Source organism: Lepidochelys kempii, chromosome 5 (assembly GCF_965140265.1).
Source record: "Lepidochelys kempii isolate rLepKem1 chromosome 5, rLepKem1.hap2, whole genome shotgun sequence".
Taxonomy (NCBI): Eukaryota; Metazoa; Chordata; order Testudines; family Cheloniidae; genus Lepidochelys; species Lepidochelys kempii.
The window spans coordinates 66,064,605-66,090,862 of NC_133260.1; the positions used below are offsets into that span (position 1 = coordinate 66,064,605).

Consider the following 26,258-nt stretch of genomic DNA (forward strand, 5'->3'; position numbering starts at 1 on the left):
CTTTTTGGATCCTAAGGCTGCCATGGCACCATGGTTTGTACTCCATGAAAATAGTTTTTTCGCCACATAGCAGTGATTAGCAGCCTTTCCACCCATTAAATGACTTGGGTCAGGATTGTTTTTGAACTAGTTAATGCATAGTGTTCACTCCTTTCAGTCATAAAGTACTGGCACCAAAAAATCCACATCTTATTTTTTCTTTAGAAACATTTCTGCACGAAGAATAGAGTTAATATCTTGCCTATTTTTGCATAATATGAAACTGCCTCATTGGAGGGGGGCGGAATGCCTGAAAGAAGGATTGATTGTAGCAGATAAGTCTAAACAGGTGCATGTACCATCATTAGAGCCCTGCGCTGATACAAAATTTGGATCCGCGTACATCAGCAATCTGCAAAGATGATCTGCGGATATCTGCAGATATAAAGCGGGGATCTGCGGATTTGCAGGGCTCTAACCATAGTGTACACAATGGTTACACAGTGCACATAAGTAATCTCTTCCTAAATTTGAGTGGTATTCACTATCATGGCTTTTTTGTGGAGTACCTCAGAGTTATGAATACTTCAGGAATAGAGGTTGTTTGTAACCTGAAATATTCCTAACTCTGAACAAAACATTATGGTGATTCTTTCAAAAGTTTACAACTGAATATTGATTTAATATAGCTTTGAAACTTTACTATGCAGAAGAAAAATGCTGCTTTTATGCATCTTAATATTAATGAAACCAGCACAAAACCATTTCCTACCTTGTCAAATCTTTATTTAAATTTTCCCTTTATTTATTTAGTAGATTATATTGAACATGGTACTGTATTGTATTTGCTATTTTATTTTATGTCTCTGCTGCTGCCTAATTGTGTACTTCCAGTTCCAAATGAAGTCTGTGGTTGACTGGTCAGTTCATAACTCTGAGGTTCTACTGTATTTTAAAATAGGCATAAACAGGGAAGCACAGTATTTTTATTTACTTTGGTGTCTTATAATACCCTTTCGATCTGTTCTGCCAACTTGAGCGCACGTTTCTCTCAAGTCTCTTTGGTTTCTACGATACACATAGAATGCTCTCCTTGAGCTAATTTCTAATCCGACTTGACATTTCTCCTCAAGATCCACTTCTGCTGTGACACCTGTAATTAATAAGCCAAATGCTGATGACTAGGTTGAGCCACAGATGGGGATAGCTGATTTTCATTTATAAAAGGTGAAAGAGGCATTCTAAGGATTTTTGAACCATCAGGTTGTGTAATAGTGTGATCTTTTTGCTGTTACTTCCCACTTCCTTCGTTTTACACGTTTGTAAGCAAGACAAAATCTAATTTGAAAGTCTTTGTCTTCAAAACTGTCTTCCTGTGTTTGTGCAGCACTTAATACAGTAGGGCTGTGAACCAGACCATTGTTGCTGATGGAACCTTATTTTTGCATTCCTCCACTTTGAGGTTTTTTCGGTGTGCAGCCATATAGTAACCAAATATTTTCTTTTACAAACACAGAATAAACTATTTGTATTTAATGATTATTTACTCAGATTGCCTCCTAAATCACTGGAAGGATTTTGCTTAAAGCTTCCAAAATATGTTACCACTGGGAAGAGACCAAACATGGAAAACTTCAGCTCCAAAACTGAATATTTTAGGAAAAATAAAAAACAAAACTATAGTGAGAGCTACCAGTTGTCTTTCTAATAGAGAGTAGAAATCCTAGTGTATCTATCTCCATTCCCCCCATAGTGACTCCAAAAGCTCTGTTTTCCAGAAGCAAGCTTTGTGGAGTGTGGGAGAGAACCATGGTCCACGCCGCTTGGTGCGGTTCTGAGTCCAGAGTTCTGTTACTGCAATAGTTGCTGATTCATTGTTATCTAGAATGTTTCACTTAACCTCTCTGCACCTCAATTTTCCTATCTGAAATGATGGTAAGATTATTATGAATACTACCACTCTCATTCTAAATGAAAAGGGATGTGAAAGTGCTAAGTTATGACATGCATCTTGAACCTTTGGCTCCTCTCCTCTTGGCTGTAGATGCCAGTATGATGATTGCTGAAACATAGAGTGGTCTGGTTTTGTATTTAATTTAGGGAATGGGAATATTAGGGGACAGTAAAGTTTATTTCCACAGTTTCTTGGCTTCAAATATGAGGATGTCTTTTTACAATGTTTTGATGCTTTAAAAATTTATATGTATTTTTCTTAAATCTACTTCGCCAAGGTGTGTCATGGCTGAGTGTTGTTATGTGAAAGAGATCTTGGGATAACAGAAACATCTGTTTGGCTTAGTGTTTCCCCCTATCTTAAGAGGGGATCTGATGAATATTGCACTGTACTTCTTGATTAAAGAGGTAAAGCAGCTCCATAAACTAGTAGGGCTTGGCAGATTTGGTGTATTGGTAACTCGTGTTTCCGTACAGTTCAGTTATGCCTGTCATGCCCTGGAAAGACAAATATTTGTTATATGAATGTGACAGGTTCCCTGCGGGGTGCCACCTAAAACTGGGGAACCACTGAGCCCACTGGCCTCTCTCACTGTGCTGCTGTGACAAGCTGCAGACACGCTCCCGGTTTTACACTTCCACCAGCATACACATAAGTGGGGACACACCCAGCTGCAGTTACATGCAGGCTCTCTGACCAGCCACTGCATGTGAACCAACAATAGAGAGGCTACAGCCAAAATAACCACCAGCTTCCCAGCCTAGGACCCCAGAGCGGTACTGTCCAGTCCTGGTCCAAACCCCAACCAGTATCAATTTATTATCCAGTTCACCACCACCTCAATGTGGAGAGGAAATACAACAACTTTTGCCCTTTGAGCTAGGATTTCCCATGTACTTTACTCCAACTCACTGGTTTAGATAAAGCAAAAACAAGTTCATTAACTATAAAAGATAGATTTTAAGTGATTATATGTGATAACAAAGAGATCAAAGCAGATTACCTAGCAAATAGACAAAAACGCAAACTTAAGCCTAAAATACTAGAAAGATAAGAGTATAAATTAGCAAATTCTCACCCTGGCTGACGATACAAGCAGGCTGCAGATTCTTAAGGGACAAGCTGCATTGGCTTTACAGCTTGGAATCCCAGGTCTTTCACATACAGGCTAGAAATCCCTTTAGCCTGGGTCCAGCACTTCCCCTGGTTCAGTCTTTGTTCCTCGGGTGTTTCCAGGAGTCTTCTTGGGTGGAGAACAGCAAATGATGTCACTCCCTGCCTTATATAGCTTTAGCATATGGCGGGAACCCTTTGTTTCAAAACTTGGTTCCCAGACCGGTTTGTGGAAAAATACTGACATCCCAAGATAGAGTCCAGAGACATGTTGTCTGGTCACATGCCCTTGCAGTGTTATAGCAGCCATTGCTTACAGGATGGCCAAAGCGTTCACAGGAAGGTTAAGTTCTTCCATGGTCCATTGTCTTTGCTGATGGGCCATCAGCACCGTCTGGCTGCTTCACTGTTGTACCAGAAAGGCTAGTTGTGGGTGTCACTCAGAATAAGCACGGCTCAAATACAGATACTTTTTCAATATTCTTAACTTTAGATACAAAAACGGTACATGCATACAAATAGGATAGTCATATTCAGCAAATCATAACTTTTCCAATGACCTCTCACATGACCTGTCTTGTATAAAATTAATCATAATTATGCCATGATTATATCATAATGTCACTGTGAAGAATATGGGGTGCACTGTCACAGTGAAGTTTGATAGAGGAAAGCCATATTATATGTTTAAATTGTAAAATTTTGCTGAGAAGATTTAAGGAAGCAGTATGATACTCCAGTCCAGAAACAGCCTGCTGGTACTCAAGTGTAGCTACAGGTTTTGTGTAACATTCTCATCTCAGGTGTGTGTTTAACTTAAGGTTAAATAGAATTTTGCTGTTTCTTATTGGAGTATATTTAGATTCTGTACGTTGTCCAGATGAGTTGCTCATTTGTAGCATTTCTCTCTATAGTGTTGGCCGTGAATATCATTCTGTACCTCTCCTTTCTGATTGAGAATTAGAATGTAGCATTCATTGGGAGGGCACTGAGGAGATTACATTACAAGCACCAGTCTGCTGATGAAATACAGCACTAATACAAGCATATTTATTTTAAATTGGATACATCTAGTTTAGTAGCTGAAAGACTTTAATTCACATACTTTGCTTTTTCACATTCCTATTTCCGTATCAAATTGTTGTGGGAAATTTTTTGGCTTGTATTCTCACCCTTTTCATTCTCTCTAGTTTGGGTCCTCTCTGCTTCAGTCAAATACAAGTGGGGAAGGGGACGTTGACATCACTTTTTATTCAGAATATTTCCCCAGGGCCCAACAGGAAATTAGATTTAAACTGACTAGGCTTGTCTGTTTCAATATGGTGCTTCTGTGATTTCCCACGTCCTTGCTCTACATAGCTCTTTACTTTTTTTTCCTTAAGCACCATACAAAAAGTAATAGTTGCAATACTCTGTAAACAGAGTGGTTTTGAAAAAATCAGAATATCCACAATCAGTGTCCAGCATAGACCCTTGTTTCTAAATGACTGGGGGAAAAATGGCTTTAAGGAATGAAAGCGTTAACTTCTGATTAGAGTTCTTCCTAATATACAGGTTTCCCTCTGTTAATGGCATTGTGAAATAATCCACAGTTCAGTGTGGATTGTTGCATCAAACTGTGTAACAACAAGTCGTCTTTGACATCAGGTTGAGAAGAAACAGCACAGGCTTTACTAGGTATTTTGTTTGTTCAGTTGTGGCCCACAGGCTCTTGGAAACAAGCTCTTTATAGTCAACTTGTTGACTTCAGTTGCATATTAATTTAATTCCTCAACTAGTGTGTGTGAGATGTAAAAAGAAAAATTTTAGAGAAGTTTGTCAACTTTAAACATGTTGTGCTCACACAGTGTTTTATTGGTTGTGATTATTGATTATTGAAATATTGATTATTTCTGTAGCATTAAGCAAAGAGCTGCTATTTTACTATCTCTGGAAGATGGGAATGAACTTTTTAATTTGCCTTTGAAAAGTTCGTATCTACCAATGAGAGTTGAAGATTCTTGATTTGGGGGTTCTTGACCCATAATTTCTTGGCTATTCGTAGATTTTTGTGTGAATTTTCTATCAATTTTTTATAATACTTATTGGATCTCATTTACTGGATTAAACTCATTTAATTCTTTTTGTATGCTGTAGTAAATTTTTCTAAGTTAACTAATTCTGTGTTGAAAATTCCTTTTTTTCATCAAAACTGCATATCAGAAATTCCTAAAATACGTCTGCATGGCTGGAGGGGGTTGTCAGGGTTTCCTCTCTACTCTGAACTCTAGGGTACAGATGTGGGGACCCACATGAAAGCTTATTTCTACCAGCTTAGGGTAAAACTTCCCCAAGGCACAAACTTTTTCCCCTTGGGAGGTACGCTGCCACCACCAAGTGATTTAACAAAGAATCAGGGAAAGGACCACTTGGAGTTCCTGTTTCCCCCAAGTCTTACACTTTCTTTCCTGGGGAGGCTTTAGAATAATATCCTAACCAATTGGCTACAAAGTGATCACAGACCCAAACCCCTGGGTCTGTGGATCATAGAGAAATCAGTCAGGCTCTTAAAAGAAACAGAAATTGATTAGAAAGAAAAAAGGTAAAAGAAGCACCTCTGTGAAATGAGAATGGAAGATAATCTTACAGGCAGTCCAATTCAAAACACGGAGAATCCCTCTAGGCAAAACTTTAAGTTACAAAAAGTCACAAAAACAGGAATACACATTCCCTCCAGCACAGCGAATTTCACAAGTCAAAACAAAAGCAAAATCTAATGCATTTTCTAGCTAGATTACTTACTAACTCTACAGGAGTTGAATTGCTTGCTTTCTTGATCTGTCCCTGGGCAGAGGCATCACACAGACAGACAGACAAAGCCCCAGCCCCCCAGATTTGAAAGTATCTTGGCCCCTTATTGGTCAGGTGCCAGCTAGGCTACTTGAACTTTTTAACCCTTTACAGGTAAGAGGATTTTATAGCATTGTATACAGAAAGGTGGTTACCCTTCCCTTTATATTTATGACAGGGGTTAGTAGTAGGATAGACATTTTTTAGTTCTTTTAAAAGATCCTATCCATGTAATTAATGTCTGGCAGATGTTTGACACATCTCGGGCACTATTTTAGTGTATTAAACATTTTTGTAACGTTGTTACGGGAAGATTAATATCGAAGTGGCACAATCAGTATTTAATTCCTTGAAATGGATCAGAGATCTTAAAATGTCAGATTTATTCTTAAAATTGTGGTAAACTGGTGGGGAATGTACACCACTTTCTGTGTTTCTAATGTGTCTTATTACCATGTAAGATATATGGAACTTTACAACAAGTAAAGCACTGAATATGCCCTGGATGGTAATATTTTCATAACCATTTTTGTTCACTCTGTTTTGTCCCTCTTTCCATCTTGCCTGCCTTCCTCCCCTTGCAAATTTTTCTGATTGTGTGGATTTGAGAAGATGCTTTTACTGGGGGGTAGGCCTTATTAAAGGTGTAATTCTTGCATTTCAATCTGCCTTTGGTTTGATCCCCTATAGTAAGAGGTTCCGCATCCGTAATTCTGGCACTTAAAATAGTCCCTTAAACCTGAGAGCCTTATCCTGAGTTGTTCTAGTTGAAGCTTCCCTATGGAGTACAGTCCTCCTGAGAACGAAGTCATGGCTTTATCCAAGCTCTACATATTGTACTGCTCGGCTCCCTCATTTGGCTCCCCATCAGCAGCAACCTAACAAACCTTATCTTTAGTCTTCTGTTACATCATCAACTATGTTGCAAAACTAGAATTTTTAGTCAAATAAAACTCCATTCATAGCAGTGGGAAAGAAATCATTGCATGTGGCAGATGAGGAAAGTGAAGTGGTAAGGAGAAACCTTTTATTTTCAGGCTTTTAAGAAACTTTTGGAAACATATAAGCTTAAGCAAACATAATTGTCAGCTTCTTTCTGAATAGAGGAGTAAATAAAGTTCCAAAGGCAAAAACTTATAGTTGTATAATACTGACTGCTTTTAAGTGCTGTCAAATGCCTGGGTTTGGTCAGTGTGTCTACCCTTGTTTTAATTGTGTTATCAATAAGTTACTGCACTATGAATCTGATGTGCTCTGTATATGTGCTTTATTACACTGTGAAGCTGGCTTTTTTCAGACCACAGAACATATCTGACAGTAAGTGTCAAATATTTCTAACACTTGGTTCTTGACAATGGCATAGTTGTCCCAGTGAATAGTATGCATTTTGAATACAATTTTTGACAATTTACAGAGGGTATCTAAATAACATACTTGCCATCAATACTGTTCTGTTGTTCTCCCCTGCATGGATAATTTAGGCTGAAATGACCTGTAAATAGCAACAGGTGAATTTCAGTCTTCAGAATTTGGATAGATCCCTGAATTGCTACATAGAGTTGCAGTCTCTGCTTTAGTTCCTGACCACTCGAGTTGTACGTCTCTTTTTTTCCGCGGAATTTGAATGGGAGAGAACTGAAGGAAACTCTTAAGTCTGACCAACTTCCCTCTGATTAGAACTGAAACCAGATGATGGGTACCTGCTTTTAAAAGCAAACTAAATCAAATTCCCCTAATTATTAAGGGTATATGACTTTTTTAAAAGTCAGAAGTTTTAATTCCAAAATGTAAGTAAGATTACGTTTTGACAATAATGGTGTAATTTTTGATTTAGGAAGTATTTGTGTAGGTAACATACTTTACCAACAATGCTTAGCCATTACTAGGAATATGATACAGCCCTTCATGAGAGAGAACAAAAGGACATGTATACTGTAATTTTAATTTTTTTTAAAAGTGATGGTTAACCCCCTGTAGAATGCAGTAGAGGTAATGTTACGTTACTTTCCTGTGTGTCCACACTAGCAAAATTAGTACCCCATCTCCGCAACCAACAGTAATGGCACAGATGCAACAGTACTTATCTTTTTGTATAGGACCTTATGTGTTAGGTTTAATCAGGGTTTCATAAGAGCAGTAAAATCCAGAGTCATTTCCACACGAGCACATGCACCTTTACTACTAATGGTGCAGCTGCTTTGTTTCTGGCAGTTGCGGAAATACTAACTTTTATGTAGGTGAATATGGTAAATCCCAAGTTGAATTCCTGTGGAGGTTTCTGGGAATAGGGAAAACTGCTGAAGGGAAGTGGATTTGAATTAGGAAGATTTGGTTTTACATTGGATTATAATTCCTATTTGGGAGTACATCTGGAGAAGAGGGAGGTGGCATTGTATTCCAAAACTCCTATGGCGCTTCACTGAAGTAAAAAACTCAGAGGTTTGATTTGGCTGTTTTATTGCTGAATGTTTGAAGGTCTATATCACTAGTACACACATCCCTAGTTTGGGTAGGATTAAGTTTGCGTATATATTTTATTTCTGGTTTTGATTTATTAGTTTGCTGTGTTGTTCCTGGTACATGTTTAGGTGCGAAATAGTTTGGTATGCTGCTGCTATGCATGGTCAAGAAGTGAACTATGGAGAGCATAAACAGGAAGTGCCAAGGCTTGTAACTTAAAGCAGGAAGTATGAACATGATGTGCATTCTGTTGACGTTCCCTTTAAAGGAATTTTACCATTGCTAGGTATCTTCTGCAAAACCACAATTTTTCACTAGTACAGCTATTTACAGATTAAACTGTAAAACAGAATGCCTATTTGTCAGTCAAGGTATAAGGGGTACATACAGTCTAACTTGGGGCACCTTGAAAGCATACTGTATTGAGGAACAGAAGAGAGTTGTTGAAGATTCTCAGAGGTCCACAGGAGATACCTCTTACCCTAAAGATCTAACTTGCTCCTCTCTGGGTGAGGAGGTGACAGCTGCTCCAGTAACACCTCCTGATGACTTCAAGTTCTTTCAGGAGTTACTGGGAAGGATAGAGAGCAGATAAATTGACACTCTCCATTCCAATCTGCCAGACAGATTGGCAATGCAAATAAATGGAGTCAGAGAAGCCTGCAAAAGACCTATGGCAGACTTCAGCCTCTCTACTTCCAATGTGAAATGGGCAGAAGAAAGATACCAAGTCACTCAAAAGGTATTTGAGTAGTTCTACTTGTATCCGACTCCTAGCTCCCTAGTGGTATCTGCAGCACAGGACAAATCCAAGCAGACAGGACCACCTAAAACCACACTCCTCAGGACAAAGATCCCTAGAGATTTGACCTCTTAGGTAGAAGGACCTACACTCGGGCATCTCTTCAACTACAGACAATCAACTCTCAAACTCTATTTGCTAAATACGACTATTTAGCCTGGGACAGAGTATAACTGTTCATTGAGCTCCCCTAGGAGGCTAGGGCTGACCTGATAGCCATTGTTTAAGAGGAACAATGAGTAGCCAGAACTCGGCTCCAAGTGGCCTAGGTGTTCCATGGCCATAGATATCACCATGAGACGGGCATCTTTATTACAATCCTCAAGGATTCTCAAAAGTCCAAATGACTAAAGAAGATCTCCTTTTGAAAGTCCAGATCTATTGAGCTGCATGGATGAGTTCTTGCATATTGTAAATACTCTAGAGCTGCTCTGATGTTATGCTTAGAAGAAGCAAATGGAATCTTTTTAAAGGGGATAAAGCAATAGGCTGCGTTTATGAAATTTAAGCATTGAAATCAGCATATGTTTCCATACTCATGCACATCTAACGGTTCAGCAGCTGGATCTTATAGTTACCAGTCCTTAGTGTTGCTCAGTCATTTCCAGTGGCCAGCTGAAACTGCACACGAGGGAGGGGGAGCTGGGCTCTGGGCTCTGTCAAACGCTTTCGAAGCTCCGATGTTGATGCAGAACGAACCCAAAGTCCCATGGTGATACGCCCTTCTTTTGTAGTGATAAGTCCCCATACAAGTCTATGGACCTTGCTGTGTCACACCAGAGCTGTCAATGACGAGGTATTCAACGTTGCTCTGTTGAGTATTATTCTGAGTTGTTACTAGGAGGATCCACAGCTGTTTCTTATCTGTCCCTTTGGCTCAACTCCTTTTCTCGTCTTTGGGGTGTATGCCTTTGCTTTAGGGTGGTCGATCTGCCATCCAGGTGATTGATGATAAAGTTGGTGCCTCTTGACTCCTCCACTCCCTTCCTGACCATCCGGCCCAGTCATCCTTTCTCAGTTAATCGCCATACATTCTTCACTTACACCAAACAGTAAATAAGGCCATTACAGCCATAAACCTTCTATCCTTCTGAGAGCAAATGTTAACATAATCAGCAAAGAATAAACTCAGAACAATTTCTTCTTACTAATTCAAGGCTACAATTTCTTCTTGCTAATTCAAAGCTAGCAAAATGGAGTATAAGGCAAAATAAGCAAAATGGAGTACACTTGTACTTGAGACAGTTTCTTCCCATTAGGCTTTTGGTCTACACTGAGATCCCTGGATGTCTGTGTACCTGTTCCTAGGAGAAGACCTCTAAGATAACAGGGACAGTTCAGAAAGTTTCCTCCTATCAGCAATAGTGCTTTATAGACTATCGCCAGCTCCCCTTTGAACTCTTATCTAAGTGCTTTCTTCACCATATCACTCTTAAGTCTTCCTGGTGGCCATCACCTCAGCCAGAAACATTAGTGAGATTCAGGCCCATATAGACACTTTTCCCGGGATAAGATGATGTCTGGGTGTAGGCTTTTTGTGTGTTTGGGGTTTTTTTCCATTTAAACCATCAACTTCCTGTTTTCTTCTCCAAAGCACCCTGAAATCTGTGAGGAAGTACTTTTATATGTTTTCAGAGTTTGTTTCTTTATTACTTGGACAGGACAAAGTCATTCAAGAACTCACCCTGTTTTTGGCATTGGGGAAGGGTGTGCAAGGTCATGCCAACTCATCCCAGAGATAATTGTTCAGCTCAGTGCATTTCAATCTATTACCAACTGGTAGAAACGCCCTTTCCATCAGGAACTGAGGCCCATTCAACTACAGCCGAGACTACCTCTTTAACATGCCTAAAATATTTGTGTATCTGAGACGTGCAGAGCAGCTATTTGGCACTCAGCCCACATCTTTATCAAACATTATGCCCTAGGTTTGGTGATGTGAGCGGTTCTTAGTTAGCTGTAGTTAAGACACAGGACCCGCCTCCTGTTAATTTGGAACTGCTAGCTAGTCTCCATAAGAGGGATCCACATAAAGACTCAGAGAAAGAACAGTTGCTTACTTTACAAGTAATTGTGATTCTTTGTTTTGTCTGTGTGGATCCCAGAAGTTACAGATTACAACAGGAGATTGATCATCTGGGCTCTTTCGTTCTATAGACAACTGTTTTGGCCAAGTTACTTTGCTGTGCTTCAGATTTCTGCTTAAATGGGCATAATATATGTCTTCATCATAAAAGCATTGAGTCTTTATGTTTATAAACCGCTTTGATACTGAAATGAAAGTCACTGTAAATGTTTACATTTGTGTTTATCTATTTAGTGTAGAAGTAGCATTTATTTTGCAATCTTTTTTTTAAAATGGGCTGGAAAAAATCATGCTGTCAAGTAGAAATATAATTGTTTCTCTGCTACTGCAGAATTTTATTTGAAGGTAGATCTATTTGCAGAACTTAACTGGCTTTAAAATCTCTAATCATGGTGATTCCCTTTAATTTTTGGCTAATTTTGTAGAACACCTTTCTTTTTGTCTTTGTTAGTTGCATAATGTGATCAGAAAACTGTGTAGTAAAAAAGTAGCTGAAGTCAAGAATGGGAGTTAAATTTCTGAACTTCTAAAGAGAATTTTGTTCACTTCTCTAACAAAGGCAGAGGTAAAAAATATTTTCTGCACTTCATCTTTTTCAACCACCCTTCCTGATGGAAAAAAATCTGCTTTTGACTCATATTTTCCTTTGTTTCATGATTGATTCCTGTGGATCAATGATTAAACTGTGAATCAATCTCAGAAATAACCTTTTCCCCTAAAATACACATTTATTTAAGACTACTTTTAGTCTGTCTTGGAATTTTTAATTATTTTGGCACTTTTTCCTGACCATTTGTGTATTTTTTGCGCCAGATGATAAGTTTGAAAATTGTGATATAAAACAATGGTTCCATGAAACGTAACTTTTTTCAGGAATTGTTTGTTCTTTCCTTTAGGATAAAAGATTGCCCTCTCAGAGAAACTTAACCTATGGGGTTTTGTTGGAGCAACAACTCAATGAACTGATGATAGCTGTTAAAGTGCATTTGGCAGCTGACTTTGTCACAGTAACAAGTGACTGCAAGAAGTGACAAACTGCAAAGGATTTGTATGTTCCCTGGCTACGGAGAATATGCACAGTATCTCAGCTATTGGAGTGGCTGTAGTTTCAACATAGATCAGTTTAGTGCTTGTAAAGATGTCTGTTAGTGCAACAGAGAGTGACGCTCCTAGGTTCTTTGTGGGTGGCGAAGATGGAGATGAATTATTGGATTCATCCAGATCTGTCAACTTCGATCATTTCTATGACCATGCAGAAGAGGAGGATGAAGAGTATGATTCTGTAAGTACTGTAGGAAAGTGTCTTTTTTTTTTTTTTTTTTTTAAGGTATAGTTAATGGCATTACTTGAAAATACTAAACGCTGAGAAATATTCTTCTCAGAATTTACGGGTACTGTGCTCATAATATGCATTAGGAGTTTGATTCTGTTAGTTCCTGAGGCATTAGACTCAACCCAGCAAAATATTTGAGCACATGCTTAACTTAAATCATGAGTAGTCTACTAAATTCAAAGTTAAGCATGTGCTTAAGTGCTTTGGTCAGTTGGAGCCAGGTAGCTCAGAATCTTGCAGGAATGAGTCCTTTGTGCAACATGTAGAAATAAAGGCATCAATAAAAATAACATGACTTTATGGTCTTAGAATAAGTATGCCTACTAGCATATTTGTAGCTACTTTCTGTTGCTGCTACAGGACTCTTATTAGGTCTTCATCAGTGTAGTATAAAAGTACCTACTCAGATTACTTTAAAAAGATGGGGTCTTAATGGCTGCTGTTGGTAAGTCAAGATATTAACCCAGAGAAAAAAATATTTTTATAAAAATATTTCAATTTAGAAAATCACTGATTAAGGTCCTTGTTTCAGCTTTAATATGAAATCATGTTATATGAAGAAAGTCACATGCTAATAAACTCTAAAAAAAAAATTCTGAATTTTTTTTCCCTTGTATGTTGCTTCAAGGTCACATATGTGCAATTTTCTGGTGCTACAAGTTTGTCCGTAAGCAAGTACTCAGCCTCTGAAATCTTGCAATTTAATTTACATTGTACTGTACTGTGCTTCTAAAGCAGTGATCTAAAATTGATACTTGGATGATCGTATGGTCACTCATGATTATCATGGTAGGGTAGTGGATGGAAAATAAGTAAGATTTTTTTCATTCCCTCAATTATTCCTCATTTTCCAGTAATTGACAGCCACCTTTCCACTCTCCTGTTGTTTATTACACTGGTCTCTAGAAACTCACACAAGGAAGTAGGTTTATTTTATTTTTATTTATTTAAAGCATCAATAGATGGTCTTTCAGAAGGTTCTGAGCTTGGAGTTACAGTTGGTGTATTTGCTAACATCTTAGCTTGACTGATATAGCAGTTCTTGCTTTGCAGTCCATCTAAATTATTATGCTATAACTCTTTAAAACTACAGTTCATAGCTCAGCCTTTGCTTCAAAATAATACTAGCAGATGCATAACTTCTGACTTCTACAGGAAGTGGTCACTAGACTACATTTTCATTGATTGTGGGCATGTTTGCTTATAAGCTAAGCACAATAAACTGTTAATGAATCATAAGGCTGCACAGTTAAAATCTATTTGGAAATGCAAACTAAGCATCCAGTAGCATTTGATAGCTTGGACTGTATTGGCTTTTCATATATTTGTGGTATACATTAAGAAAAAGTTGTACACTACACATTTAAATAAATCCACTTAAAATTGTCACATTTTCTTATCTCTAAAAACTTTGCTTTCCTCTTTTGCTGTTTGAAAGATCCACTGAAAAAAGGAGAAACCAATATAAAGAGAGAGTGTGAAACTGTCTATACAGGAAGTGTTGTGACATGCACAAAGTAAACAGGAAAACTAGAGATTTTTCTCTAATCTGTTACAATAATCCTACTTTACTTGTAACAATAGTGTGTAATAAAATAAAAGGAGGTTTGGAGCTTCTAGGTATGTCTAAATTATTTACATTAATTTCCAAGGGATTCTTCTGCATAATCTCATTTGGGTTTTGACATTCACAGCTCAGTTTTTGATTCTCTCAAATTTGTGCCTGAGAAAAGGACCCATAACAATATTCATAAGTGTGCGGTAGTGCACCTGAACTGGTAAAGAATTATTGCAACACCAGTACTGCTGACAGTTTGTCAGGTCATTCTTCACGTGGCAATAGTAAGGCAAATTGTTAAACACTGTTTTTTCTGAACATCTAATATTGCAAATTGCTAGATGATGGTTTAAAAGTAAAATCTACAAATGTTGGACTGAAATATAATGTCCCTGTTAATTGACTGGTAAAGCACTTATTGTACGCTGGGAATACTTAATCACTTTCACTACCACCACAAACAAAAAAAACCCCAAACCACTAACTCTTAACTTTATTTTTTGTGTTAGCCACCAGAAAGGCTGATTGTGGTTGGGATATGTTCCATGGCAAAGAAATCCAAGTCCAAACCAATGAACGAAATTCTGGAACGCCTCTCCATGTTTAAGTACATCACAGTGGTAATATTTGAAGAGGATGTCATTTTGAATGAACCTGTAGAAAACTGGCCTTTATGTGACTGTCTCATTTCTTTTCATTCTAAAGGTAAAGCTTTTCAAGTAGTAACATGAACCTCTAACTTCATTTTAGACTTTTTTTTTAAATTCTTTTATTTGAATATTTAGCCTAATTAAAGTTTCTAGGGCTTTTTGTTTGGGGTATTTGAAAAATATTAACATCACAATTATAATATTTTAAACCCAGCTTTTAGTATTTCCGTTATTACAGTATTTAAATATTACTGTATTAAATTGTTTGGGATCATCTAGTCTGGTGTGGCTTTTGAAATCTAATGGCTGACCTTGCAAATAACATTTACTTATGAAGCTATCAGATGTATTTGTTCACCTCAGCCCAGTAAGCACAGGACCATTCTCACTTAAAGAAATACTTCTGTACATCTCTTGAGGAATCTTGCTCTATAAACAACTTTCATTTTGGATAGTCACATCCCTCTACCTCTTCCCTCTGTATACTGGCAAAATACCAAATTATTCAGTGACTGGAGATGTAGAACATAGTTTTCTAATGGTTGGAACAAAAGGGCAAGTTAGACTACCAGAAAACTCTTTTCCTCTGGCTCCTTGATTTACTGGGTTACTAGGCTACTCTGACTTTTGTGCTTAGGTCAATTCAGCTATAGATCACACTGATTAAAACAAAAATAAAAAAACCTCTACTCATTCAGGTCATATGTATAATATTGAAATTTGGGTTTTTTTTAGCCAAATACTTAAACATGGCACTAGTAAGTTAATATATATTCCTTAATAAACCTTATTTAGGATTTCCACTGGACAAAGCAGTTGCCTATGCAAAACTCAGGAATCCGTTTGTAATCAATGACTTGAATATGCAGTATCGCATACAAGATAGGTAAGTAATAACTACAAATCAGATATAAACCACTTCAGCTCTATTTTGCTGAAAATCAGCAAATAAAATAAGTATTTAAGACTGTGAAATACTGGAGATATGTAATATCTCAATCATCACAATGACAACACCAATATGTGCATCATTCTAGAGTAGACATTTGACAGTATCTCAAGTGTGTGTGTGTGTGTGTATATATATATATATACACATATTCTTATGTTCTTACATACATGTAGAAGACAATAAATTACAAAACAAATGACTAGTAAATAATAAATAGGTGTATCTTGTTGACCGTAATCTGGTATTGGACTGTACTTCCCCTTTGATCAATACTTTAGAATTATTTATCGCTTTATGTTGCGGTATCTCTTAGAGACCTGGTCTAGGTCAGGACCTCATAGTGCTAGGTTCTGTGCAAACATATAGTAAATGACAACTCCTGCCTCAAATTGTTTACAGTCTGAAAGTAAATCTAGAATGGAGTAAAGGCGGTGCCTTTCTCAATTTGGAAAGATTTAGCATATAGTGTGTACTACTGCGGTCGAAATAGTAATTGCAAGTTATCTCGCTTAGGTATGTCCCGACTGTCCTTCCCTTACCCACACCAGTTGAGTCTGTGAAGCAAGCAGTGAGATCCTGATGAGTTTTTAAAATTAATTAAATGAGTTTAATTTTTTTTTACTTTCAACTTTGTTCTGTGTAATTGAGCTGTAGCTCACGAAAGCTTATGCTCAAATAAATTGGTTAGTCTCTAAGGTGCCACGTTACTCTGAAACCAGTCTCAAAGTATTATTCCATGAGCATTTCACTTTGTCGTTGCACAAGACACTTAGTGACAAACATTTAAAGATATTAGCAAGGGTCGGGGCCAGACCACGTGTTTCCCAGAAGCCGCAGCATGGCCCCCCTCTGGCTCCTATGTACTCCAATGGGAGCTGCAGGGGCGCTGCCTGCAGATGAGGCAGCATGCAGATCTGCCCTACCGTGCATAGGAGCCAGAGAAGGGACATGCCACTGCTTCCAGGAGCCACTTGAGGTAAGAGCCGCTCGGAGCCTGCACCCCCTGAGTCTCCCCCCGAGCCCCAACCCCTTGTCCCAGCCCTGATCCCCCTCCTGCTCTCCAGACCCCTCGATCCCAGCCTGGAGCACCCTCCTGCACCCCAAACCTCTCATCTTCAGCCCCACCCCAGAGCCTGCACCCCCAGCCAGAACCTGCACCTCTTCCCGCATCCGTGCTCCAGCCCTGATCTCCCTGCAGCCCTCCGAACCCCTCGGTCTCAGCCCAGAGCATTCTCCTACACTCCAAACTCCTCATCCCAAGCCCCACCCCATAGCTCGCTCTCCAACCCCAATTTTGTGAGCGTTGATGGCCCATCATATGATTTCTATTTCCCGATGTGGCCCTCAGGCCAAAAAGTTTGCCCACCCCTGTATTAAACAGATGAGTCTCACTGACGTGCACAGAGAAGTTAGCTATGTCCCAAAAAGTCAGCTGTTACAGTTCATATACTATTTGTTATACTTATGTACAACATTATTTGTCGAGTTCATGTGGTTTATTTGCTAAGTTTTTATCTAAAAAACTTATACAAAGCAAAAGCCTGTTCAGATGTTAGTGTTCCGAATCCCCATTGTCATCCAAAGTATCTTCCCTGTCTGCATCACGAGCTGGAGAAGAGTTCTGGGTAGCTCAAAAGCTTGTCTCTTTCACCAACAGAAATTGGTCCAATTAAAGATATTATCTGACCCACATTTTCTCTTTCCATCATGAAAAGCAAATATTAACAAATGAATAGTATAGAAACACTGGAGCCTTTTGTATAGTTCAAAAAAAAAAAGTAAAATTTCAAACACAACAAGTAGTTGCAACAATGCACAAGCATTTCAACAAATTTGGAATTGCACTTGCATTGAATAAGTCTCTCCGTACTCTGCTGGTCCAGTCTTGTGACAAGCTAAAAATGTTGGTATTGCAATTTGCACTGGTTTAGTGACATTGGTGTGAAGTGCAACTGTCTAAATAGACATCCCTTAAAGCACTGTGTACGTGAACAGAGTACCATGATAGTTATTATATAAAGTAAGCTTTGTGTTTCATGAACTATAAAATGTAAAAATGGTTCGAACTTTGTCGCTTTGGTTGGATAACTTTTGTGCTCTTCTTTTAGGAGAGAAGTGTATAGCATCCTCAAAGCTGAAGGCATTTTACTTCCTCGTTATGCAATTCTGAACCGTGATCCAAACAATCCCAAAGGTAACAGATTTTCTTAACTTTCTTATTAAGGTCCTATTTTTACAACTTGGAATATTTTGTTAAACATTTTGAATAGTAACCTTTAACTTACTGAACCCTCTGCTTGCCTGCACCCACTTCTGTGCCCCTTGCCTTTAATTCAGTCAATGACTTCCTGCTCATTGCAAGGGGGAAGGAGATGGGGAGGAGCAGATGCTTACAGCAAAAGTTCCCTACAAAATGTAGTTTGTAACTTTGCTATGGAGATGCTTCTAACTTTTGCACTTGCCATGGTCCATCAGAAGCAGTCCCATCCTGAATAACTTTACCAGTCTGGCTGGTTGGTCTCCCTCTGCCCAGTATAATGAGACCACAGAAGGCACAGGATACTGGGAGACAGTAGGAGGAGCTAATATTTTGAACTGGCTGAGGGCTGTCGTTCTGAAGCATGCTAGGGATGAATTGGTACCAGGGAGCCTGCACAGACAATGTGTTAACGCGTCAACAGACTTACAACAAAGATGTTGCTCCTGGGCTAAAAGGGTCAACATCAACAATTATGGCAAATATGCAAATAACTTCATAATGAAACCAGGCTGTCCAAGCTTCTATTGATCTAACTAAGGTATCTGAACGCTACACAGTCTAATGTATTTATACTCACAACACACCTGTCAGGCAGGAAAGTGCTACTATTTATTTTTTACAGATGGGAATTGAAGTACAGAGACTGTATTTAATTAAATAAATACTGCTGGGAATTTTGTGATTAAGAGGCACTTAATTTCCCAGATATAGATAGGATGACAAATGCCACAGTACGAGTAATAGGGCCTAGATTTTTCCTTAATGTGATAGCTGACAGATTTCGACACCAAATAGTCACCAAACCAACAAGAGGTGATGCCATTTTAGATTTTGTATTGATGGATAGTTGAGGACCTCATAGAAGAACTCGTGGTTGGAGACAACCTTGGTTTGAGGGATCATGAACTAATTCAGTTTAAACCAAATGGAAGGAGAAACAACAATAGGTCTGCAACTAGGGTCCTTGATTTCAAATGGGAAAACTTTTAAAAATTAAGAGAATTAGGGAAGTGGACTGGACTGTACTGGAGAACTTAAGGATCTGAATGTGGAGGAGGCTTGGAATTACTTTAAGTCAAGGTTGCAAAAGCTATCGGAAGCCTGCATCCCAAGCAAGGACAAAAAATTCATGGGGAGAGGTTGCAGAGCAAACTGGATGAGCAAGCATCTCAGTTGATTAAGAGAAAGCAGAAAGCCTACAAGGAGTGGAAGATGGGATGAATTAGCAAGGAAAGCTACCTCTTGGAGATCAGAAAGTGTAACTGTCTGGCTGGTGGTTCTTGCTGACATGCTCTGGGTCCAACTGATCACCATATTTGGGGTTGGGAGGGAATTTTCTCCCTGGATTAAATTGGCACAGATTTTGGGTGGGTTTTTTTTTTTTTTTGGTTTATTTTTGCCTTCCCCTGCAGCATGGGTCACTTGCAGGTTTAAAGTATAGTAAATGGATTTTCTGTAACTTGAAGTCTTTAAATCATGACTTGAGGACTTCTGTAACTCAGCTAGATGTTAGGGGTCTATTATAGGAGAGGGTGGGTGAGGTTCTGTGCCTGTTGTATGCAGGAGGTCAGACTAGATGATTTTGATGTTTCTTTCTGTCCTTAAAGTCTGAGTCCTTGAAAATTCACTCTGCTTAAGATTGTTGCGTTGGAATCCGATTTATATATTGTTTGGTTTTTTAAAAAAAACAGAAGTTTCTTCCTCACTAGAAGTGCAAATCTCAGTGCATCCTTAACTGCGTATCGGCCTACTGATGATTCCCTAATACTTTAAAAAAAAATGTATCAAATTTTAGTTTTTATGTAAATCTTGTAAGATGTTATAGCTAAAACTGAGAGAGAATCCACAAAAAAAGGGTTTAGGGAACTTTGGGATTGAGGGAAATTCCACAGTTGTGTTCCCTGAATATAACTAATTTCCTCTTTTGCGGGGGGGGTGGGGGGGAGTTGAATGGTGTGTCATAAAAACTGGAAAAACTATGAAGTTTTGAAGGCAAGCTGAGAGCATAGGTCAGAATTTTCCAAAATTATCGGTAATTTTAAAGTAAAACATTAAGTGCCTCAAGCACTTTCAGTTGATTTTCAGTGAAGTATAAATCACTTTTGAAAATAGGGCTTGGGCTCATAAGTTAATGAGGCATTTTTGGAAAATTGTACCCATTGGTACCTCAAAATTTGGAAGCTTAACTTGACTCCTGTTAGAGACCTGAATTTCAAAAAGTTCCGAGTACCCCTGATTAGAAACTGTTAAAATAATACAATGGATACTGTTAAAATAATACAGTCGAACTTCAGACTTGGTGTAACAAAATATAACACAGCTAGACGGACAGGAGTTAGAGCATTAAGATAACCCGGCAAAAACTAGTGGAAAGTATAATTTTTTTGTTCATGTTGTGTGTGTATATAGACTCAGTATTTTATGTCACTGCAATAGAAAGTCATAAAAGGATTTGAATGAGGAGAGACTATGGCCTGGTATCTTACCTCAGGAAAGGCATTTCACATATAAGGGCAGCTTGAAAGAAAATGGGATATTTGAAGTGGACTAATGGATATTGAGACTGGTATCACTAAGATGGTTTGGCAGGAAGGCTATTAGAGACCCATTTTTGGAGAAATGGATGTCCCTTGCCTACTAGGTCTTAATCACATTTATAGTAGAGACATTGAACCTGGATCCTTCTAATATATATGGACAAATATTCTCACACCTAATGTTGCCAGGAGAGGGAAGAAGGAATGAAGATGTAAATATAGCTGTGATAGCCATAAATGAAACAATCTTACTTCAAGAATAATTCATAAAGTCACTTACTTACATCATCCATTTAACTATTGAAGTCTCTTTGTTGCCCCCCTTTTTATTGTGTATTGCATTTGAGTCCAGTACAGGCACTCACTTTCATCAGATTCTAGCTCTTGTATCATAAACTTTTTAAAATACAAACCACAGCCAGGAAATTGCACATGGCCTGCTTAAGCAAATATTGTAGCTGGCTGGACTTTGTGCAATAGGCAACTTGAAAAAAGTGAACTCAATTCAGTTAGAAATTGCAATACAAGGTACTGAAAGTTTGCCAAGTGTTTCTGTATCCATTATGATGCAGTCTTACAGTTTATTCCATTAATAGATACTTAGTTTCAGAGATTTTAAGATTTTTGTATTTTTAATTTCATTGGTGGTAGAATTGTAGCATGCTATATAAGTTATCTCAAAAATCTGAATTTCTATCTAAGGGTTAGTTTTTAATTTAATATATGGCAGTGAACATGGTTGGTTTGAGATGATTAAACAGACACTTTGGGACAGATCATTCATAAAAATAGTACAATATTTGAAACGGAACAGAATTATTTCTTGAGGTTATGTACAAGGATATGCATCTTCTTGAGGTAAGAGGGTGAGGGGAGAGATGCTAAGGTGAAGAAAACATTGATATGCCAAGGCTGGCTCTGCCCAGTGTGGAAGGATGTGACAATGATGGCTTCTTTCCCTGTTCTGTAATGCCAAGGGGATTGTTATGAGCAGGTGTTTCAGAATAGAGGCTGGCGCTCTCTCTCCCTGAAATTGAGGGACTGAGGCAAGCAGAGTGGATTAAAAAAAGATCAGTTATTTAAAAATCTTTTTTTAATAGCATTTTTTGTTAAAATACAATAGTTTTCTTTTAAAACTTTTCAATTAAATTTGAAACTATCATAACTCACATTAAGAACGAAACTTGCTATAATTTATTAAAAAATCGTTAAAATACAATGGAAAAAATCAGGCAATACATGTTTGCCGCCAAAGTTTTAAAAGACAGACCAGTGAACTTGTGGAATTCGCTGGCGAAGCATGTGGAACCAGTGTTTGTAGAAGCCCTGGACTTGACTTTGGTAGCAGTAGCTTCTTCTGCAGGCTCAGAGAATATTTTCTTTATTCAGTTTATTCAACTAGTTGAGTTCAGCGACTAGTTAATCAAATGTTGAGAATCCGATTGGGAGCTGAAAAAGTAGGAAAGCTTATTTTTCTCTCCACTATATGAATAAAAATGAGGTTTAGAGGATGAGATCTATTAGTTCTAAAATCTGGAAGGACATGGTTACCAGAAACAGTCAGTTCAGTTCACTAACTATTGGTAATGCATCCTTTTTTTAAAAACAGATCAGTTTTAAATGTAAAACATGTTTTGAAAAACTCCTTCTTCTTATGTATCATGCACATTTAAGGTAGTTTTATTTAACAAATAAACAATTTTAAAATGCTAGTTTTATACCTTTTTAATTGAATTCAAGTTTCCATCCACAAATGACAAATCATGAATAGAAAATCAATCTAGTACATAAGAAATGTATCATTCACCATTTTCTGCCTTAATAAATGGATCAATTAAGCACCTGAATAAATGTATGTTCAATTATATAATTGCTTAAATAAATGTGTATAGGTAGCAAAAAGAAGTACTAAATTACACCAACCATTGGGAATCTGCCTTTCTTTAGGAAAATAATGTACAAAGGCAAAATGTGATTAAAATTGGTGATTTAAATCAAAGTTTCATATATGCTCATTTAACTCATAATTAAATTGCTTTGGTTTAAATCACTCCACACAGGAAGCAGGGGTGGTAGAGATGCTGGTGCGTTCTTTCTCTGTGCCTAAATGGTGCTTGTAAGTCACTGTTGCACTGAGAAAGTACTTCCCAGTGACCCGCAGGGAAGAAACACAGATACTCCCCAGCCAAAGTGAGTTCCCTTCCTGCACCAATACGGATGGCAGAGAGCTGCTAAGTTATGGAGAGGAGGGTGATGAGCAGGCAACAGTGCACCAAAGTTCACTGGTTAAGTGTTTTAGGGCTGGGCTGAGCCCAGCACTGATTGAATTGAATAGAATAGAGTAGAGGCCCATCCCCAGTTTGTAGCAGGGAGATTTTCTGGTGCCAAATCTGGGTCTGTTCTTAGTACTTCCTTCCTTGAATAACTGCTCCAAACATGATTTATAAGAACTTAAATTGGTGATTCCATTTCAATAGTTCAATATTTTTCTTGTCTTAAACTGAAGACTAAAGATATTAATTAATTTTTTTGAAAGTGAGCAGTTGTGACTTTTATTGTATACTGTTACCACATGATATCGTCTTTAATTTATGCTCATTTCTCTAGAATGCAATTTGATTGAAGGAGAAGACCAGGTGGAGGTGAATGGGGAAGTTTTCCAAAAGCCATTTGTAGAGAAGCCAGTGAGTGCCGAGGACCACAATGTATACATTTATTATCCAACATCTGCTGGCGGTGGAAGCCAAAGGCTTTTTCGAAAGGTGCGGAAATTGCCACACTTAAATTATTTAAAAATGTTTTTGTACTGAATGACTGTAATCTTGGTTCTATTATAGTGACTTAAAAAAACCTGAAACCCCAAAATATTTTTGGAGAATCTGATGCAAATCTATACAAACCAGAATCAAAAGACCAAATTCTCTAGCAGAGGTATGGCCTTTGTACCACAGAAGTTGTATGAAAAGGGTCTGTAATCTACCTACAGATGCTCAGCAGACGAGTTTCTTAACATAGAGGAGGTCCGCTAGGATATCCACACTGCAACCAGGGTCTGCTTCTCTGCCCACCATCTTGTTGTGCATATGAATGGATTTATTTTCAAGAATACAAGTTGCCTAATATAGTGGTGGTTTAAACTAAACTGATGAGAGAACATACACAAACTCCTCTTAATGAGGTTGTTGAATTTTCACCTCAAATACTTGAACAGGTCGGAACTGAAGCTGTTATAGAGATCTGTTGACCTGAATCTGTTGACTAAAACAAGGTTCTTTCTAGTGACAATGCATTCCTACTAACTTTTGATTAATTAAAAAGTCATTGCAATTAACAATGAGGATGCATACTGAGGCTGGATGTAATGTAACTTTGTGTGTAGCCTAAATGTTGTACTGTGTAATTTCAGAATCTGTGTCCTTAATTTGGTAGTGCTGCAGTATATTAGCACAGAGGTAGCATGGTACCATTTTATGGTAAAGAAGTACTCAGTCATTTGGGAAACTTTTTATTTAATATTTTCAACCTCTATTAAATAGATATGACTTCATAGTCAAGTCTTGAGATTAAACTATTTGTATTGATAAAGCCTTCCTTTGTGGAATATGTTTAGTTAGTTCTCCATAAAACCAGGAGGGGGAGGGAAATTGTGGAAGAAGAGACAGAAATAAGCTCTGAGAGTGTGCATATTTAAGGAGGTGAAAAGGTCTATCTTAAAGAGAGGCTTTAACAGAAAAATATTTGTTTCAGATTGGCAGCAGGAGCAGTGTTTATTCACCTGAAAGCAATGTGAGAAAGACGGGCTCATACATTTATGAGGAGTTCATGCCTACAGATGGCACTGATGTAAAGGTATGAAAACCGCATATTCTGATTTCTATTTAGAACAGTCAAATATTCCAAGACCTTTGGCAGTTTTTGAGATGAAAATGTGTCTTGTGGGGTGGCAGAGCGCAGGCAGGCTCAGACTTTGGTCCCCCCTTGTGGGGGTTGTGTAGTAATTTTTGTTGTCAGAAGGGAGTCATGGTGCAATGAAGTTTGAGAATTATTAGTATTAGGAATTATTAGTTAGTAGTAGTAGTAGACATTAGAGGAGTATTAGTATATTTTAATAAACTATGACTAATTATAAATGTACACTGCTTTGGAGAAAATACACTAACAGTACATTGTTAATGCATTATCCATTAGGGTTTTTTTAGTTCATTTTCTTTATATATTTAGTTTTTATTAATTTAGATTTAAAATGAGTATAAAAGACTAGGCATCCTTGCATTATTATTAATAAAATCCCAGCAGCGTTACAGTAATTATTTCAGCAGGAACTCAGCCAGTCACCTACAGAATTTCCTTCCCTTCATTGTATGGGGAATAGATCCTGGAAAGACACCAAATTCATGTTATTTTGGACCATGGGAGGGATCAAGTTCCAGAGTCTCTGAGCCCTTGCTGTGAATGCCCTACCAACAACCCCCTCTTATAATGAAGGAGAGATCCTGCTTGGACACTTTGGTTGCCCACAACTGTGGCAGTATGGCATGTGGAGAGGCAATCTTTCAGGTAGGCCTAGTCCCAGGCTAGGTAGAACTTTATGGGTCATAACCAACATCTTAAACTCCACCTAGAGACCAGTAGGAAGATGGTGCAGTGCAGATCCTAGAGTACTGATCTTGTATACTCCCAGTGAGATGCCTTACTCGGTAAGCAAGCTGCTGCATTGTACACCATTGTCACTCTTCAAATGTTTTTAAGGTGTAGTCCCATATGGAACACATTGCAGTAGCTAATCTTGAGGTTATGAAAGCCTGCATCAGAGCCACCTAGCCAAACACAGATGGTAAAAGGCGGCCTGGGTTGTAATACAACCAAACAGAAGTTGGGGGTCTAAAATTAACCCTAAGCTGCAAACTCTCATAACTAATGTCTGTATTCCAACAATTAGAGGGACAGATGTTACCTCCACCATCTCATCCAGTTACTTCCCCAACTCTGCTAGGTTGAGCTTTAGCCAGTACACCGTCATCCATTCTCTAATCTCAGTTAGACACTGGCTGAGCTACTGAATCTCATCAGATGTGATGGAGACATACAGTTGGGTATCATCAGCAAGTTGCAAACACCACGCCTCATGCTTTCTAAAAACCTCATATACACAGTGAACAGCTGACAGAATGGAACCGTGCCGGAGCCATACCTGAGAATTCTTTGGGAAGAGGAGAAATTGCCCACAACAATCTGTTGACATCTTGGAGAGAAAAGAATAAAGCTATTGAAGACAGAGTAGTCCTGACAAGTAACACCTCCCTATGATCAGTGGTATCAAAGGCAGCTGATAGAAGTAGTAGTAGTACCTGTATAGACAAATGATCTTCATCCAGGAGGAGATTATTGACCACTGAAGTCTGTGCCAAAGCCATGCCTGTACCTAGTGTGACAACGGCCTAGGAGGTCAAAGACCTCTAGATACAGCGAGAGGTATCTCACCACAACCTTCTCCTGGGAAAGATGTGATAATAGTCAATAATTAGATTGCTAGTGTTAAGCGATGATTTCTTGAGTAAATGTGATGGAGTTAATTTTGGAATTAATTGAGTTTTGGAATTAATTGAGCAACTTAACAGTAACAAGTTGCCAGCACTAGGTGGCATTCACCCAAGAGTTCTGAAAGAACTAAAATGTGAAATTGCGGAACTGTTACCTATGGTTTGTAACCTGTCCTTTAAATCAGCTTCTGTACCCAATAACTGG

General features: G+C 38.2%; 1 protein-coding gene across 8 annotated transcripts in view; it reads left to right on the plus strand.

Annotated features, from left to right (window-relative positions):
* The window catches only part of PPIP5K2 (diphosphoinositol pentakisphosphate kinase 2), a 99,142-nt gene that overhangs the window by 4,750 nt on the left and 68,134 nt on the right, over positions 1–26,258 (plus strand). For all 8 annotated transcript variants that reach the window (XM_073344611.1, XM_073344610.1, XM_073344612.1 and 5 more), the window contains exons 2-7: positions 12,120–12,505; positions 14,624–14,819; positions 15,560–15,650; positions 17,825–17,910; positions 23,121–23,275; positions 24,261–24,362. In XM_073344611.1, coding sequence (XP_073200712.1) covers positions 12,362–12,505; positions 14,624–14,819; positions 15,560–15,650; positions 17,825–17,910; positions 23,121–23,275; positions 24,261–24,362 — 774 coding nt within the window. In that variant the 5' untranslated portion in view covers positions 12,120–12,361. The remainder of the gene's footprint in view (positions 1–12,119; positions 12,506–14,623; positions 14,820–15,559; positions 15,651–17,824; positions 17,911–23,120; positions 23,276–24,260; positions 24,363–26,258) is intronic.